This window comes from Erigeron canadensis, chromosome 8 (assembly GCF_010389155.1).
Source record: "Erigeron canadensis isolate Cc75 chromosome 8, C_canadensis_v1, whole genome shotgun sequence".
NCBI classification, from domain to species: domain Eukaryota; kingdom Viridiplantae; phylum Streptophyta; class Magnoliopsida; order Asterales; family Asteraceae; genus Erigeron; species Erigeron canadensis.
Genome location: NC_057768.1, coordinates 42,544,456 through 42,563,262, shown reverse-complemented (window position 1 = coordinate 42,563,262; position 18,807 = coordinate 42,544,456). Strand labels below are relative to the sequence as shown.

The 18,807-nt window shown below is 34.6% G+C and overlaps 4 protein-coding genes and 1 non-coding gene across 5 annotated transcripts; 3 read left to right on the top strand and 2 right to left on the bottom strand.

Annotated features, from left to right (window-relative positions):
* The first annotated feature begins 416 nt into the window (after positions 1 to 416).
* On the top strand, positions 417 to 1,790 carry LOC122610909 (leucine-rich repeat extensin-like protein 4). The gene has a single exon (XM_043783863.1). The coding sequence runs from the start codon at positions 417 to 419 to the stop codon at positions 1,605 to 1,607; it is 1,191 nt and encodes a 396-aa protein (XP_043639798.1). The 3' UTR covers positions 1,608 to 1,790.
* Positions 1,791 to 2,373: 583 nt separating this feature from the next.
* Positions 2,374 to 3,100, top strand: LOC122610908 (early nodulin-like protein 1). Its single transcript, XM_043783862.1, has 2 exons — positions 2,374 to 2,557; positions 2,682 to 3,100. Exons 1-2 carry the CDS (start codon positions 2,374 to 2,376, stop codon positions 3,098 to 3,100), a joined length of 603 nt encoding a protein of 200 aa, XP_043639797.1.
* A 1,827-nt stretch (positions 3,101 to 4,927) lies between these two features.
* LOC122610907 (uncharacterized mitochondrial protein AtMg00810-like) lies at positions 4,928 to 5,605 on the bottom strand. Its single transcript, XM_043783861.1, has 2 exons — positions 5,218 to 5,605; positions 4,928 to 5,127 (listed from the first exon to the last, which is right to left on the bottom strand). Exons 1-2 carry the CDS (start codon positions 5,603 to 5,605, stop codon positions 4,928 to 4,930), a joined length of 588 nt encoding a protein of 195 aa, XP_043639796.1.
* A 4,831-nt stretch (positions 5,606 to 10,436) lies between these two features.
* On the top strand, positions 10,437 to 10,535 carry LOC122580725. Its single transcript, XR_006320867.1, has one exon. It is a non-coding gene; the product is annotated as a small nucleolar RNA snoR31/Z110/Z27 (small nucleolar RNA).
* Positions 10,536 to 11,890: 1,355 nt separating this feature from the next.
* LOC122578380 (transcription factor bHLH162-like) lies at positions 11,891 to 13,237 on the bottom strand. Its single transcript, XM_043750328.1, has 3 exons — positions 13,034 to 13,237; positions 12,569 to 12,901; positions 11,891 to 12,353 (listed from the first exon to the last, which is right to left on the bottom strand). Exons 1-3 carry the CDS (start codon positions 13,175 to 13,177, stop codon positions 12,165 to 12,167), a joined length of 666 nt encoding a protein of 221 aa, XP_043606263.1. The 5' UTR covers positions 13,178 to 13,237; the 3' UTR covers positions 11,891 to 12,164.
* Positions 13,238 to 18,807: the final 5,570 nt, after the last annotated feature.

Here is an 18,807-nt window from a genome sequence, read left to right as displayed (position 1 = left end):
CGTCATCTTCTAGTTCTTTTGGACTATTCAGGCATATAAATTGAATCCATTCTCCATTGTTTTATCCAAATATTTCTTCACATTCAAGAAAACACACCATGATCTTCAACGGTGGCTGTCGTTCTCTCTTAACAACTGAGAAGTTGTCATCTCCTTGTCATACATTGCACTCTTCAAATTAACCATCAATTACTTAGGATTTGTCTACATTTTCTTCCTAACCTACAAAGATCCTGCTTACAAAACTAAACATGCAAACAAGTTTCAATTTTTAATGATTCTGTCAGCCAATAACATTCTTGAAAGCTATCCATGTCAGGTCAAGAACAATTATTACCAGCTAGACTATAAGTTCCTAAGGATGTAACTGCTTATAAAAAGAGCAATATGTACTAGTTGGGATCATCAAAAAAGATATGGCTTCCAGTAGTTCTTTACTTACTACCAGTACTACTGCTTTGTTTTCATTTCTGGTTCTTTACCTTGCTGTTTCTTTTAGCAACATAGCAGCCAAACACCGTCATTCCCCCATTACCAACCACCACACGCACCACCAACAAAAAGAAGCATCAAACCCTCGACTCCAACAAGCTTATCTTGCACTTCAAGCATGGAAAAAAGTTATTTACTCTGACCCCTTTAATACCACTTTAGATTGGACCGGTCCTTCGGTCTGTAACTACACAGGAGTATATTGTGCTCCATTTCCAAATGACACCAATATAGAAACAGTTGCAGGTATTGATTTGAACCATGCAGACATTGCCGGGTTCCTCCCTGATGAACTTGGTCTATTATCCGATCTTGCACTTCTGCATCTAAACAGCAACCGCTTCTGCGGTATCCTCCCACTCACTCTATCAAATCTCACTTTACTCTTTGAGCTTGATCTCAGCAATAACCGATTTGTTGGTCCTTTCCCTTTTGTTGTCATGTCACTCCCTAGCCTCAAATTTCTCGACCTTCGTTACAATGAATTCGAAGGACCATTACCTTCTGAACTGTTTAGTTTAAACCTTGATGCCATCTTCATCAACAACAACCGTTTGACATCTGTGATCCCTTCGAACTTGGGCTCAAGTACTGCTTCTGTGGTGGTTTTTGCGAACAACAATTTAGGGGGGTGTCTACCACCAAGCATAGCCAATTTCGCAAACACCATGGAGGAATTGCTGTTGATCAATACGAATGTATCTGGGTGTTTGCCTCCTGAAGTCGGGTATCTTTATAAGTTAAGGGTATTGGATGTGAGCTCTAACAAGTTAGTAGGCGAGATACCTTATAGCATTGCAGGATTAGCTCATCTGGAGCAGCTAAATTTAGGCCATAATATGATGAGTGGTGTTGTGCCATTGGGTGTTTGTGAATTGCCTAATTTGGCAAACTTTACGTTTTCTTATAACTATTTCTTTGAGGAAGAGGGTATTTGTGGGAATTTGACGTCGAAGGGAATTGTGTCTGATGACCGAAGAAACTGTTTGCCGGACAAGCCTCTTCAAAGGAGCAAGAAGGAATGTGATGCGGTCCTTCAACACCCTGTTGATTGCTTTGAGCATCCTTGTGGTGACAAACATGCTGAAACCCGTCTAAAAAAGCATCATACGTGATGCATTATATACATAGATTACTTGTAAGGTCCGATCTGTTGATGTTCTTAATCTTCTTATCTCCTTTCTAATTATAGAATGAAGTTATGTTACTAGTGAACAGGCCAGTAGTTTGTATAAGTCATGCTTGTAGTTGTGCATCATGTATACTATCAACTGTTGTAAAATAAGATATGATAAAAGAGAGACCTTTTCTTCCTTGCCATTTTTGAAAATTAAGCACTATACATATAGGCAATTCAATAATCAAGCTAGCTTACTGATTAAACATGAACTTCTTACATTGCTGTTTAGACTTTAGATACTTGACTATGGAGACTTCTCGATTTATATTCATATCCTTATTATGTCCTGTCTTTTTTTTTATTAAAAATAAATTCCTGTTATAAATGGCCTAATTAAAACTCGTTCAATGGTTTAATTAATACAGTAACTAATTAATTAATAAAACCTCTTAAACTTCAAGTCCCAACTTATTAAACGTGACTATTGAACAAAATCCACATTTCAACTTTAATCGAAACGTTACTCTTTTACCAAAATAATCTCATGCATATCACAACAACATTAAATCCGTTACATCCAACTAAGCAATAACCATGCACCCAAACTAACGGTAACTTCACTTCCATATCTCCTATATATATTCACCCATTTTCATTCCCAAATTAATTACTTGCCTTCTTATATCTCTCTTTACAATTACAATACACACACAATATATATACTATCCCTGCATTTTGGATATATCACCGTACATCTATCAATGGAACACAACATGAAGCTGCTTACAAACCTAGCAACTTTGCTTGTCATTCTTTTAGGATTCATGGGATCATGTTACGGCTACACATTCTATGTGGGTGGCAAAGATGGTTGGGTTCTTGACCCGCGCGAAAGCTATAACCATTGGGTTGAACGTAACCGATTTCAGCTCAACGACACTCTAGGTTAACCATCTGTCCATCTTTAGCATTTTTTTTTCTTTCTATATATGTTTGAGTTTATATCAATTAACTAAGTTTGCTTATATTCTATTTTTTGTTGTTGTTGGTATTATAATGTATGATGCAGTTTTCAAGTATGAACAAGGGATGGATTCGGTTTTGGTAGTAAACCAAGAGGCTTACCAAAAGTGTAACAAAACGAGCCCCAAAGTAACCTTGAATGAAGGCAACTCGGTATTCAAATTCAAGAGGTCAGGTCCATTTTTTTTCATCAGTGGACAAAATGATAAATGTGAAAAGGGACAGAAGTTAATCGTAGTAGTCATGGCCGTGAGACACCCAACTACTCCTGCTGCTCCCACTCTAGCACCCGTGGCGGCACCATCAACAGCCGTGATACAAGGTAGTGACGGATTGGAAATATATGCCCCGGTTCCAGCTCCAGCCCCAACGACTTCAAGCGTTGCATCTACTAGCTTTAGCTTTGGAGGGTTTGTTGGATTGATTGTGGCTTTGAGTTTGGGTTTGATCAGTTTTGTTTTCTAAAAGAATTTCTTATTAGTGATCATTCTGAAAGTGATTTACTTTCGATGTTGAATTTGTCTTGTTTTTTTATTGTTACGTATTTAATGGAATTTTTTGTTAGTATTTGTTTCAATCTTTTTAGTTTCACAATAGGAAAAGTTAGATAGAAATTAATATATTACTACTAATCACAATCGCATGCAATGTGTATGAGACTATGAGGTTAATTTATTTGGTAGAGATTTTTGCTTAATTTTTAAAATAAAGAATAAAGTCTTATTTTAGTAGTTTAGAATTATTTGGTTTATTTAGATGTAATGTTTATTATTTAAAGAAAAAAAAACTAATCACGTACAATACCCAACCATCATTCACATTTCCGGGGATATATAAATCTACAGCTCCATAAAAATATATGTTATATAATAATTGTACAATATGCAATATACTATGTAATTTTGTTGTCAATGATTAATTTGTGTTGCAGATATATCATTACTTAACAAATTTTGAATTTTTATTTTAAAGTTTAAGTTAATATTGAATTACAAAATTGCGAAATTTGAACCAATGTATGAGCTGTAACATATGATTTTAAAAGATTTGAGAGTTGCCCAATCATATTGTATTACTTTTAGTTATTTTCCGTTGGAACGGGAGAAATACTTTATTAATAATAAAAGATCAACTAGCAAAACATTAAAGATCAAAAAGTATATTTTAGATATATACAAAAGTTACACAATTTCAAATTTATCTGAAACTTTAACAGCTAAAATTGTAAAAAAGATTAAAAAACAACTTATGGCAATTACAATTATGCGAGACAAAAAAAAAAACTTCGTCAACGAAAGCCAAACCATCCGGAGAGGACATACAAACAAGCAAATAGAATAAAAATAGAAATATATTGAACCATTACTTAGTTAAAATTTACAAGATAGATAATTAAATTTAAGTGAGATTATTTTTTTTATTACTTAACATGCTTTTGATTAATGTTTTTTTTTTAAACTTTTTTTTTAAAGGTGAATTTCGTTGAAAACTTCGTATCGTGATTCGACAGCGGGAGGTCTAGCATACGTTGTCCTAACCGGATCCGCGCTAGAGATCTACTCGAAGTAGAAATGCCTATTTGAAATACCCGATGGGGAGAAAACCCCATACCAATCCACCCGAAAGCACGACAATTAACAGAGGTAAACCCTGCCTCCTAGACTTGAACCTGAATATACCCAAGTTAAACCCTCATAAAGGGACATAATTCCTATGTCCTCTTCAAAGCTTGAACACAACACTTCATATAAAGAGGATGGTCTTTCAACCATTGAGCTAAAGAACATATTTTAGCTAAACAACTTATAAATTAATTAAGTTTTTTCTGATAGTTTGTATATTGTCTGCCTTCTCATTGAATAACAATCCCTGTAAATACAAATGGCTCTCCACTATTTTTGGAGGGAGATAACCACCAAACAATTAAAGATTTTATCTCCTAAAATACAAAATATATATCTATTAATTAAATATACGATATGCATAATCTATTACACCCAGTCGAAGCGAGAGGAGGACGAATATTGAGGCTGGATCGGAAATCATCAAAAAGAACTCGTGGAAGACCTTTTGTAAAGATGTCATCTATCTGATAACGAGAAGGTATGTGAAGAATACGTACAGAACCACGTTGAACCAAGCTCGAACATAATGAATATATAGCTCAATGTGTTTTGTGTGGTGATGTTGAATTGGATTTCCATATAGATACTAACATTATCACAATACACCAAGCTGGGTTTTTGAAGATGCCTATGTAATTCTAATAGTAAATTGCGAAGCCAATAAAGTTCAACAACAACATTTGCGCGCAACCCCCTGGTATTCGGCTTCAGCACTAGAACGAGAAACAATTGTTTGATGCTTTGAGGACCAAGATAACAAATTAGTACCCAAATAAACACAATATCCAGAGCTAGAGTGTCGAGTGTCAGGACAACCAGCCCAATCAGCATCAGTGTTGGCACGTAACGTTTGATCCATGGAAGATGCTAAGGTAAGACCAAGAGACCAAGTACTTTTAATGTAGCGAATGATGCGTTTAAGTGCATCCTAATGATCAACAGAAGGAGAATGCATACGCATACAAACCTGTTGGATAACATAGCTAATATCAGGTCCGGTAAATGTAAGATATTGAAGAGCACTAGCTAAACTTCTGTATAATGTGGGATCATCAAATGGTTTACTAGCTGATGCGCTAAGTTTGGACTTCGTATCCACAGGAGTAGCAACAGATTTGCAAGAAGACATACCAACTCTTTCAATTATATCCAAAGCATAAGACTGATGGGATAAGAACATAGTATCATGTGTGCGTGTGACAACATGAATCCTCAGAAAATGACTCAACGGCCCAAGGTCTTTCATAGCAAATTCAACAACTAATAGAGAAATTAGACGAGCCCGAAAAGTATCATGTGAAGTGGTGAGGATGATATCTTCAACATAAATAAGTAAATAAGCCATTTTAGACCCGCGATGATATATAAATAATGAGTTATCACAGTTACTCTGTTGAAACCCAATGGACAATACATAATTAGTAAATCACTGGTACCATGCCCGTGGTGCCTGCTTTAATCCATACAATGATTTCTTTAATAAACATACATAATCCAGGTACTGAAGATTGTGAAATCCCAATGGTTGATACATATACACAGTTTCAGTAAGATTTCTATGTAAGAAAGCATTAGTAACATCCAGTTGATAGATAAACCATGAGAGGGATAAGGCAAGAGTCAAGACAGTCCGGATAGTTGTTGGTTTAACAACCAGACTAAAAGTCTCCCCACAATCAATGCCCGTTTGCTGAGTACTACCATCACAAACCAAACGAGCTTTATATCGCTCTAACGTGCCATCAGAACGATATTTATGTCGAAACAACCACAAACTGTGGATTACATGCATATCCGTGGTGCGAGGTACTAATTCCCATGTTCCATTTTTAATAAGAGCATTGAACTCAGTAGTCATGCCCTTGTACCAATCCGGTTTAGACAAAGCTTCAATGGGAGATTTAGGCAAAGGGGTGACTAAGGAAGTACTAAGATTAAAAAGTTGTTTGGGTTTAGAGATGCTGGTCGTAGAGCCAGTACGAATGGTACGAACAGGAGGGGGGTTATGAACAAGTGGAGGGGATGGTGGTGTTACTGGTTGTGAACAACTCGGTGGAGGGAGTGGTGGTGGTACTGGTTGTGAGCAGCTCGGGTTTGTGGTGGTGGGTGTTTTTGGGCGGCGAATGTAAGTTTAAGTGATGGGCAGTTTGGGAGGCGGAGTGGGTGACGGAGTAGGGGAGATATCGTAGATTGAGATGGGTGTATCGAGATTGGAAATATGTGGCCAATAGGAGGGATGAATAGGAGAATTGAGGAAATCGTAAGACGAAGGTGACTTTTGTGGAGAATGGAAGAAGGGAAAAATTGTTTCATCAAATATGACATGACAATTGATAATAATCAAGGCATTTGTAACCGCGATGATTAGACGGATAACCAAGAAACACACACGGCATAGATCGATGTTGAAGTTTATTGATTGAGGTGTGAGAAATTAGTGGATAATAGACAACCAAAAACATGGAGATGGGTATAAGAGGGTTGAGTGAGATTGAGTAGTTGAGTAGGAGATTTGTGGTGGAGAAGTTTACTATGAAGGATGTTGATAAGATAAGTAGCTACCTTTAGAGCATGTTGCCAGTAAGTATTGGGCATAAAAGCTTGAGCAAGCGAGTTCTAATAAGATTGTTTATGGTTCTAATATTTCTCTCGACGTTGCCATTTTGGGAGGAGGTGTGTGGAAAAGAAAGTTGAAATTGCATGCCATTTGTTACACAGAAACTTTTAAATTGAGCATTGACAAATTCCTTACCATTATCACATTGAAATTGTTTGATTTTACATTCAAATTGTGTATTAATGAAAGTAGAACATGTTTGAAAGATAGTAAAAACTTGGGATTTGTGACTGAGTGGAAAAGTCCATAAGAAGTTAGTAAAATCATCAAGAAATAAAATTTAATAACGGTGGCCACCAGTACTAAGAATGGGTGATGTCCATAAATCACTATGTATGATATCAAATGGTAGAAAAGTAGAAGTTGATGAATTCATAAATGGGAGGCGAACGTGTTTGCCAAAACTAGAATGCTTAAGAGAATTCAATATATTGGAGCCAGGATGTCCAAGACGTTAATGCCAAAGATCTTGAGACACGGCGACAAAGGTCGATGGTGAGGTAAATGTTGACCCTTGTGTAGGATCCAATGTGTAAAAATCACCAGAACTATTGTAGTGAAGGATAAGGGTTCGTGTCTTGAGGTCCTTCACAAAAAAATCAAAGGGGTCAAATTCGACAAAAACTTGATTATCTTTAGTGAAACGACGGACAAAAAGCAAGTTTTTGATTAAATATGGTGAATAAAGAACATTGGTTAATCTGTAAGGTGGGAATGGTGGTTGTAATGTTTAGTTACTTTGTCCAAGAACGGTTATGGTTTTGCCATTACCAACTACAATGTTACCAGACATGCCATTATTAAATAAAGACGGGAAATTAGTAGAAGAAGTCATATGATCTGTCGCACCTGAATCCGTTGGAGTGTATCCATCAACAGTGGATTGTGCTTAGCTAGCAGCATAGTTTTGGGCTGGCGAAGGACCTAGAACACCGGGACCAACATTATTTTATCTTGGAGCTATTGGGAAAGGGCATGGGGGAACCATCCAAGGGGCCCATGATTGTTGCGTGTATCCGACCTAAGGCTGGGAAGATGAACCTGCCCGAGAAGAATTCCATGGTACCTGTTGTATAGAAGATTGATTGCTGGATAATTCCAGCCGTTAGCTCCACGAGGAACATATCCGCGACCTCGCCTACGACCCCCACTGCGCGGGTGTGAGTATCCTACCGGGTAGGTTGTATGATCAGGCCGCGACCACGACCATGCTCCACGGATTCATACCTGGTGTCGACGTGACGAGGATCCATAGATCGTGAAGTGTTGGTGCGATTTGTATTAGTGGTTAAATAAATGTTGGCAATTTGAGCAGTATGTTTAGCTTGACTATTCTTTTGAGCTTCAGTCATGCAGAGTTGAGAACGTGTTTCAAAGAAACTCGACAGGGGTTTGGTGCGTGAAAGCATTAGAGCGACGCTTTCGTACTGTTAAGATCAATTGTGCGAGTGGCTTTGTTATCTTGGTAAAGGTTTGATAACGCGGTCCAAGCATAATAAGCGGTGGTGTTGGGTTTCAGAATGGTATAGAGGAGATCAGTAGAGATTGTGCCATAGATCCATCAGAGAACAATGGAATCCAAGCGTTCCCAAGTCTCTGTGGGTGGAGTTTCTTTTTCCTTATCGTTGTCGGACAAAGAGCTGGAAGAAGTAACACGAGGTTGGAGATGATCATAAACCTGAAACGATTTGTAGTGAATTTTGAAAAGTTCCGACCAGGTAATGTAGTGACCGGTTTAAATATGAAGGGTGATGGGAATATAGGTTTTGATGCTGGTAACGGTGACTGCAGGATGTAAGTGGGAAGCCATGAGAATTGAAGAGGGGATAGAATTAGCAGAGGATCGGTTGTACGTGATACCATAATAGTTTGTATATTGCCTGCCTTCTCATTGAATTAACAATCCCTGTAAATACAAATGGATATCCACTATTTTTGAGAGGACATAACCACCAAACAATACGAGCATGGTACCCGCGCAATGCGGCGGCGGTAACGGCGACGACGGTATAGTGGGGTTGGTGACGCATGGTGATGACATCGACAATTGGTGTCGAGTGGTGTAAGTTGATGTTAAGATAATAGAACTATTTTATAAGATAAAAACTTAGAATGTAAATTAGCAAAATAAGGGTTTAGGATGTAAATTAATTCATTAAGGACAAATTTGGTAATTTATAAAAACTCTTCCATGGTGGGGTGTTTATTAAGGACATTTTGGTAATTTCACATGTGACATTTTGGTAACACTTTCTATTTTGAGGGGGGTGTATAATTTTTAATAAAGAGTATAGATAAGATTTTATCTCCTAAAATGCAAGATATATATCTATTAATTAAATATAAAATTTACACGGATTTCCACTTTGACCAATGTTTTTATGGGTTTGACAACAACTTAAAAAATCAACTCATTTTCCTCATGAATTATGTTTATTTTTGAATATGTAAAACCTATAAATATTAATAAATCAAACGAAAGTTAATAAATAACTATTTCTTGATTTTTTTTTGTCACCTCACAATTTGAAAAATCCATTTGGATAAAACACGATATTAAAAAATAAACTGTTATTTTCAAGTTATAATATTAATAAATTAATTCAAACATTATTTCTTATAATATATTGTTTTCTGAAATTGTATGCTTTTTAGTAGCATTTAAGTTACATGTTTTCAAAGCAAACTTATAAAAATAAATTTATGTCTCCGATACACAAATTTGCATTTACTTTTGTAAGTATGTAATTTTAAATTTTAAATACTACTAAAAACATAAAAATATATAAGTTATTTTCTATTATAGATATAAAGCCCGAACACCAACGAATTGACTTGGAAGTATTGAATATTTTTCTATGCTAAAGTAAGTAGGAGGATTTTTCACCATGTGGTGAGGGACTTTAATAATGCTTTAAACATCTAACACATGGGGAGCAAACTCTTTAGAGCATTTTCAGGAGTCGAACTGGCATTGACGCATCCGCGTAAAAGGTATTAGCTATTTATCCATTACTGTTTTTTAAAAAAAAATTAACTAGGAGGATTAATCTAAGTAAATTGAAAGGCTAGAACAAAACGTCAGCCAAACTTGAAAAACGTTGAAAGCCAGTAAAGGATAAGAATGCACCCGCAACCAAACACCCATCCTTTTTTTTAAGGAGGCCCGCCCGCGTAGCTCAAACTAGGGTTTTATATCACGCACACCCGCCTCCTCCCTATATATATTTATGATATGATATTTGAGCTTCCCTATCAGATCTCATTCATGCCTCCTTCTTATATTGTATTTTAGGTATTTTATTTAGTAAATTTATAGGTGTTCAATATATATGGAGATGAGGAAAACGGAGCGGAGATGATTTATATATATATCAGATGATCCGATTAAACTCCTTTGCTACGTTCTTTCTGATTCATTCATTTGTTAATAAGTCCTTTACTATTTCTATATACTTTATTTATCTAAATTAATTGATTGATCTATATTGTTTTAAATTTGTTTGTATAAATATAAATCCCTTCGGGGTTTTGTTGCTTGTATATAAGAGTCGAAATCCTGAAAAGATGATGAAAACATAAAAATCTTAGGACACCTTCTGACACAGTTTGACAATGCTGTGTATGAGAAAAACATTTTTATGTTTCTGATTTTCATGCTTTCTTCTCAATATATTTGCATTCATTATATTAAATTTTACTTCTAAGCTGCTGAATTTGTAACTTTGCAGTACCGTATATAATAAACCAACATAAACTTTATATTTACAAAAAAATCACCAAATATTTTGTAACACTATTTTATAATAGAAAAACATTGTAGTTGTAATCATTTGTTTGGGTTATTGTGAAGGTAAACGTGTTGTGTTCTTGATGTGGAACCAGATTTGATTTTGTACTGTTTAACCTCTAGATCTTATTTCAAAAATTATTTAGGATGGATTAGTTTTATTCTACAACTACTTTGACAGAAATCAATCAATACTTGCTTACTGATAAACAAAAATCTGTTATAGCTTTGACAAGTTTTAAGCCCATCAACAATCTATAGTCTAAATTTGGTTTGCCATGTATGTTAACACTATTGGTCATTTGTCATCCCTCCTGACTTAAGAACCGCAGGTGACCAGTCTCGGTGTGAAATCAACATCGCTACAATTTTTGTAATGTATTGATATGTCATTCAAGTAATAGATTCTATTATAAATCCTCAATCTGTATCGACATCAATTATGTTGACTTCTAAGACTGTCATGTGGTAATTAGTAAGACGTTATCACGGCTATAACTGGTGTTAACACCGATTCTGTTTTTATGTTAATGTTTGGTACTTCAATCACATATCAACACATTGAATTGTAGCAATGTTAATATTTCACACCCTGAGCTCGAGCTTGGCAGTATTCACCCTACTCATGGCCTCATTGGTGTACCCAACGAAGACACCCTATGTTTGTTATTAGTTGTGGGCCTGTCATGGGATGAGAGATTATTAAAAACAGTTTGGGTCATTTTCGTTTGGTACCAGGAAATCAGTTTTGGTATGTCTTGCTAGCAAAGACATTGGGCCATGTGATAGCGTGGCCACCTAGTTGATTTTGTGCAAATATAGTGGTAGAATACGAAGCAGCAAGCTACGGCACAATGTTGTAAGATCAGCCAACGGTTTGTGTTTGATATGCGAGTTTGAAAGGGAAACGATGGGAAACGTGAATTCGTGCAAATTTGTTTTTTTTTTTTTTGCTTTAGGATGGTTATGGTTTCGTTATTGATTTGTATGTTATTCGTGCAAATTTGCTTCTTATTTACATATATTTTATTACAATATAAATGCTTTAGCAGATGGGTTTTGATTTGTTTATTTAACATGGGAAATGATAAATGTACCACAAAATATGGTTAATGTACCAGTAACTAAAGTTATAAACAACCGAATAAAAAGCTAACTTTTTTTTTTAACAAGTTACTATATGTGTTTCAAGATTCATATATACATCATGCCAATACTAAAGGTTACTGTAAAAGAAACATCTCTAAATATTATACATTAACAAATTATTATCATATAGCTAACATATTTTCATGTTACTCGCTTGAATCGTCGGCAAGAATCTAACTATACGACTGTCAAACCGAAAGACAAGGGTGCCTCTGTCTCGCAGTTACAAACGAACTTTGACATAATGTTGGAATAGCATATTCGTCTAAACCCCCTTAACTTAGAAATCCTTGGTTCGCTTATGCTCATGTAAAGCTAAGTTCTATCTGATCCTGTTTTCGATCGTCTCTAACTAAATATACTAGGTGGCAACACCTCTAACTCCAATCCCCACATAAAGGAATGGACATCAAAGTCCCATACACTTAAATCTGAATCTGGTTGACTCCAAAATGATGACGCATTTTCCTTGAACTCCATGACTGTAGATCCTTCAAGCTTTTGCTTGATTCTCTTACAAATACCATCGGCTTCAATCTATACCAATTTAATAATGTATATATTAGAAAGATGACAACTAGTAGAAATACATATTAAGTTTAAGAAATACATATTGAGTCATTTCTTGGGATTAGTCTGCTTGCTTTGACATCATGATTAAAAAAAACAACTTTACGCATATGTCTCAATGTCAATATTAACTTTACGCATATGTATAAAATCGTTATCGCGGTATCTGTAACAAAATTCACCTTTTTATGACGGATGTGAAATGTCGAATGCCCACAACTTGAAAAGTTCGCAAGTGCCACCTCAGCGCTATATTGATCAAGTAATTGGACAACGTCACAAAAACTTGAATGATTTTTCAAACCCGTTACTAGAACAACATCAAGATCATGACTCATTTCGTGGATTTGAATATCATGCGATGAATTGCTCGAATTATTAGTTTGTATGTGTTCATGTGATCTCTTCCTACTCAATAGCTTCTCCTTCTTGTTTTCGATCATTTCCAAGTTGGTTTTCAAGCTTTGAATGTACTCTATTGCTCTATCCATTCGATCCGACACTTGATCACCTCCCTAGATATATGGATATTAATTATAACAGGTAATTAGAAAAGTATCCGCTAATATATCTATGAACACACAAGTCACATTTTAATTTATTTGAAAAAGGAAGTTGATCATAATGGAGTTTCAAGAGTAAAAAACCTTGGACATGTAATGAGTAGGGATAAGAGAGAAAAGTTGTGAGGTGAGAAACTTCATATGGTTCCTTCTATTTTTCTCAATATCCTTTCTTGCTGGTTTCTTCGACATTTTTAGAGCAGAACCATTGATGCAACCACCCTCCATGTTTTAGTTCGTACTAGCTAGAGTGGTTTAACTATGAAAAATAAGTAATGTTGTGAAGCATATATATATCATTATGGAATATGTGTTGTTATTTTTTATGGTTTGAAAGGGGAAAGCTAGAGGAAACAAGATATGGTTGTGGGCTCCTAGGATAGTAGAAAGATCCAGGTAATTGCAAGTGATGTCACCTGTCTTCCATCATTCATTTAAGTCATTTGTTGTTTTTCATTTTCTTTTTACATTTTGGAAGTGGAGCTAGCATCGAACAAACTATCAACCTCTTGTTGAAACTTCCACCCCAAAAATCACCATGTATTGGTATACGTCTATATCTTTATGAAACTTATAGATAGGTGTTGCATGATTTTATATGTTTTCATAGTTATATTTAACAAGGAAAATAAAGTGTCTAATTTTAAATACATACACATAATACTATACATGTTTGTACTTAAAATTGTGAAGATTAATCTAGCTTTCACGGTTTTTTTTTTCCATTTTTGGCATGCGTATAAACAATATGTTTAAAATTGTTTGTAGCTAGACATATAAATCCATACAAAAATAACCTTTCGATTGCACCTATCTATCACCGAAACGGGTACAGGAAAGGGGTACGGGAACGGAGAACGACAAAACTAAAAAATCCAGGATACGGATACGGCAATAAAAAAATATATAAATATAAATTATATCAATTTTTTCATAAAGAGAGACTTGAGACTTGAGTATTATGTATAATTATATATGTATAACTGTATAATACATGCTTGATTAGTGATCACTCATTGAATGTTTAGTGTTTAATAATTGGTTTTAAAATATAAAAAATTTAATGTTGATCAAATTGTATATAATATAGCATGTTTGGGTTTGGAGATTAGAAAAAGTCCTTTAAAACCTTGATATTAATTAGAAACCGTATGGAAAATTCAAAGAAACGTTTCGATATCTATAGAAAATTCTAGGGAATGTTTCATACGTGTTTCGTACGAGGAAATGTTTCCATGGAGTTTCAAAAACGGATACGGCTACCTGTTTGCAGTTTCGATGCATCATAGGATTGCACTTATATGTAAGTGTGAATATCTTATTTTTGTCAACTTTTAAAATAGAGAAGGTGATGTAGTCTTTATCTTTCTTTTATATATCTTATATTACAAAGCAAATAGCCGTGTTTAACATTTTAAGTTTCAACATTTCATTAAAATCAAATTACATTAATAACCTACACCACTTGCCATTATCGATCGCCACCAATCTCTGCTGCCACCTACAACAATACCCGCCGCCACCACCGATGCCACCGATGTCGCTCGCCACCACCGCCGCCGCCATTACATAGCCAACTCCACAGTCGCCGGCCCGCCGCAACGCGTGGGTACCGTCCTCGATATTTTATACTCCCTTCGTCCCAATTTAAATGTTACGTTGACTAACTTTGACCGTAAATAACTTTGTTTGTACTATATAGTAGTTGATGAAACTTATATAAGCGAAAAGTACATTAAAAACTCAATCCATTCATATATTTTATATCAAGTGTTACATGACACAAACAAAGTTATTTACGGTCAAAGTTAGTCAACGTGACATTTAAATTGGGACGGAGGGAGTATATGTTTAGGTAGTGTACACAAATTAATAATGTTATACGAGTATGTAATTTTCTAAGAGTAAAAATTATTACTGTTTATAGTACGAGTATTACTTTTCAGTAGTGATGACCCTTGTAAAAACCGGCCACGTATGTACAAGGAAAGCTTTCAGACCTGTTCTAGTAGGGAATTAGCATTTGATGCCTACGCTAAGGTACGTGTAGCCGAGCTGAGTGGTCAATAATGGTGATCGATTGAAGTGATAGTGATGGAATACGTGTTTTGGAATATGGTATCATTGTATATAAGTCAACTACATCTTAATTATGTTTCAAATGAATTGCACATGTACGTAATGACATGAATTGATGTAATGTTATGTTTTATATACCAAATTAAGGACGACAACACTTTACAATTTTAATTCATGAACATGCGGTTGACCACTTGACTCTCACATATGTGGTGTTCATGAATCGAAGTTGCAGCCAGGTAGATTAAGGTACTGAAATTTTCAACAGGACCACGTGCTAGGGGGAGACCACAATAAAGTCATTTTCGTCTCTTTAAATGGCTGTGGGGAAGGGAAACCTTAATTCCTGTGACTTAAACCTTCCAAGACGTAAAATTTTGTAATTCTTGGTTTCTATTTGAAAATATGTAATCAAGTTTTTTGAAGCAAAGAATATATAGAATATTTTTAAGAAAAATGATTAATCAATCTAACTCATATGCCTAAAAATCAACCTAAAACCTTAAGAATTTGACATGTGGATTTCACTAATTCTCTTTCCTAATTTTGCCCCCTGATTTTTCCACATGTCATCATCTTATGATTAGGTATATTTTTAGGTACACTAATTAGGTTGATTTATCATTATCCTATTTTTAATATTGGGTTATGATGTCGTATGTTTTATGCATATATTCATATGCGTTATCTTGCGTTTTATGCTTTAACTAGTTACGATGCAATGATATTCTGTACTCATCTATGTTTAAAATCCATTTGCGGTTGTAAATCAAGGTCCAGTACAACAGTACCCTGTACGTGATGGAAAACGTGCTTTTTTTTAAGCTTAAATAACAATATTAAGAGATAAGTGGGAATCAAAAGGGGCCAATGAGATTAAAAAGATATGCGTTAATTATTTGATTATTTTACTTATGAACGTACAATTTATTAAAGGGTTAGATGTTCGTTTTAAGGGAAATAATAATTACATCATTACTTTTTATTGATATAATAATGAAAAGTATAAGTATTGAGCATGTATAAGCCAATAAAGCCTATGTTTTGATACCTGTATCATTCGTAGTGATACAAATATAACTTTCTTTTTATTATTAAAAAATTTGCAAACAATAGTTCATATATATGTAAAAGAAAGTAGGAAACCTATTAGATCTTGAAAAGATAATTAACATCACTTTTGATTATTTAGATCCCATAGAACATTAGATTAACAAAATTTCAAATTAAAATGTTATGATATAAAAATAAAAAACTGAAGGAAAAACACCGTAAAGTAATGCTGAAGTGTTTAAATGATTATTAAATTAACCTTAAGTAATTTTAACTTTTTTTACTGTATGTGTATTAGAATTGTATCTCTCAATACATTGTACGGTTCTTAAAAAAAAAGAAACTTCTATTGTATATCATATATTAAAAAGGTTAATGATAAATTTCATAAACTTCAACTCGTATATTCAACCGGCCATTGGCTTTGGATCTCTAATGGAATAACTCTAAATAGAAATAATTAACAATATTTTATGATAAAATAACATGTGAAATAATATATAAAAATTGTCCGTCATAGCCTCATAGGAGACCGCGCCCATCCTTTGTTTTTTTTTTTAACGACACGACCATCCTTTGTAAAGAGGCCACAACCATATATATGGGCAAAGAAGACGCGGATAGCGGCGCCGGAACGCAATCAAAATTAGGGACGACAACACAATTACCCCAATGTACGGATGGAGGGGAGATGAAATTAGTGATAATGAGTTATAACTAAAGATGCCTTATGTTAGGAGTCTACTCTACTGACATGATACTTACTAACATGATACTGAGACCCTTATTAACGGTTGACTTATCCGTCTTAACTTGTAGTTAAATTTATTTATAATTTGTAACAACAATTCAAGTTATGAAATTAGCAAGGGCTATTGTCAATCGTAGATGTTGGAAGGTATTAATTGGAGGTGAGTAGACTCTATAATACGGATCCGATTAAGACTAGGGATGAGCAAGTTTTCCCAAGTTCCGATCCCAATCCCAGAAAGTGGTACGGAATGGGACTTGAGGCCAGGACTGGTACCCATTTTTTTTAGTTTGCGGGAATTGGGATTTGGTACCGGGAAATGGTACTGAATGGGAAATGGGACTGGTACCAAGTTTTGGAAAAATTTGAGACTCGGTATCGTGGGTACCAGGACGGGACTGGTCTTATATGCTAGACCCCCCGTTGCGAGTAATCCACAACTTAAAAAAAATATATATATATATGCTTTGTTTCAAGTTGCATATAAATTTGAAACAGGTTGATTAAAATAAAACAAGAAAAATATATGAGATTAAAACTTAATCTAGTTGATAATTTATTTTATTTTCTACTCTTTGAAACTTTGAATGAGTGAATAAATCAATAACATAAATAAATGACTAATAATAAATAAGTTTATATAGGTATGTCTAAAAATTTACTGATAAAATGATGAAAATTTATAAAGAAATTTTTCATAAAGTGACTAGTTATCCCTTCGTGAATGTTAGTAATTGAATTTAATTAAATACCAGAAATTTATGGCTTTTTTTGGGCTTTACCACTTGAGGTCCTTTTATGATTTTTGTAAATTAAAAATGGAAAGACTATAATGAAAGGTGTGAGAATGTGAAATCAAAGATATGCATTCGTTCCGCTTTCGTTCAAGTCAAAAGTCATTCAGACGAGGAAAAGGATTTGACACCCTCAGTGGAAAATCGGATACTTCTGACCACTGCTGTTTTATACTCGCAAACAATTCTAGGCTTTTCTCATTAATGTTGGCACTTTTGAGATTTATTTTGGATGGAAATGAAATGATTTATAGTTTTTTTGAGTTTTTTTTCTTTGAGAAGAGAAACTAAAGGAAAAGAAAGGGAAATTCTAACCGATATAATAGTACAAAAATTATCATCTCATTTTTGAGATGATTACAAAAAAAAGGAACTTGTCATTTTCTATTCTATTCCCCATCATATCTCTAATAAATTAATACGATCTATACGTCCGCACGGTTTAAAGAGTTTGGCTAGCGATTTATATATGTAATTTGCTTGATCAATATAGCCACACATGTTCCATGTTTAGGTTAACTTCCTAGTAAACCAGATGCAATCAAGAGATCCTAATTTCGGAAGCAAAATTCATAAAATTTATACAAATATGTGTCCGAGTCGAACTGTATGGTGGAATAACTGGGTGAGTTAGTATGGTCAAACGCTACGAAAGAATGGCCGGGATTCATTCTCTTTAAGATTTGCCTGAGATTCTATCTTCTATCCAAAGAATTCTGTGTCTTGATTAATAATAGATGCTTATGAAAGGACCAATAGTGGTGGAAACATGATAAAAGTCGTACATGCATGTTAACAATAATGCCAAAGATCAAAAGATGCATAGGCCGGTAAGTTTCCAATATTTTTCGATTAAGAACAACCTTTTTGACTAGTTTTTTTTTTTTTTTGTGCTGCCCATTTTCTTTACCTTGTACTTGTGGAAATGAAGGAATCAACGAATGTATAACGGATAAGTGGATGACCATTGTTTGTTGAATGTCTTTATATAAAGTTGCTTATCCACAATGTAGTCTTTGTAGTTCACTGTCCTTTACTTGAATCGATCGAATTAACTTTTTGACGAGTTTCATCTTAAGGCCTTGTTTTGTTGTAAAAATACAACATAAGATTTGTACGAGCTACGTGTTGCGTCAAAACAAAATGAAAATGTAGCGACTTGGTATATGACTTAGACCTTA

Excerpts from the sequence above, each read along its gene's own strand:
- LOC122610909 (XM_043783863.1), top strand. The coding sequence starts at position 417 with ATGGCTTCCAGTAGTTCTTTACTTACTACCAGTACTACTGCTTTGTTT.
- LOC122610908 (XM_043783862.1), top strand. The coding sequence starts at position 2,374 with ATGGAACACAACATGAAGCTGCTTACAAACCTAGCAACTTTGCTTGTC. Across the intron at positions 2,558-2,681 it reads TCAGCTCAACGACACTCTAG|TTTTCAAGTATGAACAAGGG; the intron begins GTTAACCATCTG and ends TGTATGATGCAG.
- LOC122610907 (XM_043783861.1), bottom strand. The coding sequence starts at position 5,605 with ATGGCTTATTTACTTATTTATGTTGAAGATATCATCCTCACCACTTCA. Across the intron at positions 5,128-5,217 it reads TATCCAACAGGTTTGTATGC|CATCTTCCATGGATCAAACG; the intron begins GTATGCATTCTC and ends GTCTTACCTTAG.
- LOC122578380 (XM_043750328.1), bottom strand. The coding sequence starts at position 13,177 with ATGGAGGGTGGTTGCATCAATGGTTCTGCTCTAAAAATGTCGAAGAAA. Across the intron at positions 12,902-13,033 it reads CTACTCATTACATGTCCAAG|GGAGGTGATCAAGTGTCGGA; the intron begins GTTTTTTACTCT and ends CCATATATCTAG. Across the intron at positions 12,354-12,568 it reads TTCACATCCGTCATAAAAAG|ATTGAAGCCGATGGTATTTG; the intron begins GTGAATTTTGTT and ends AAATTGGTATAG.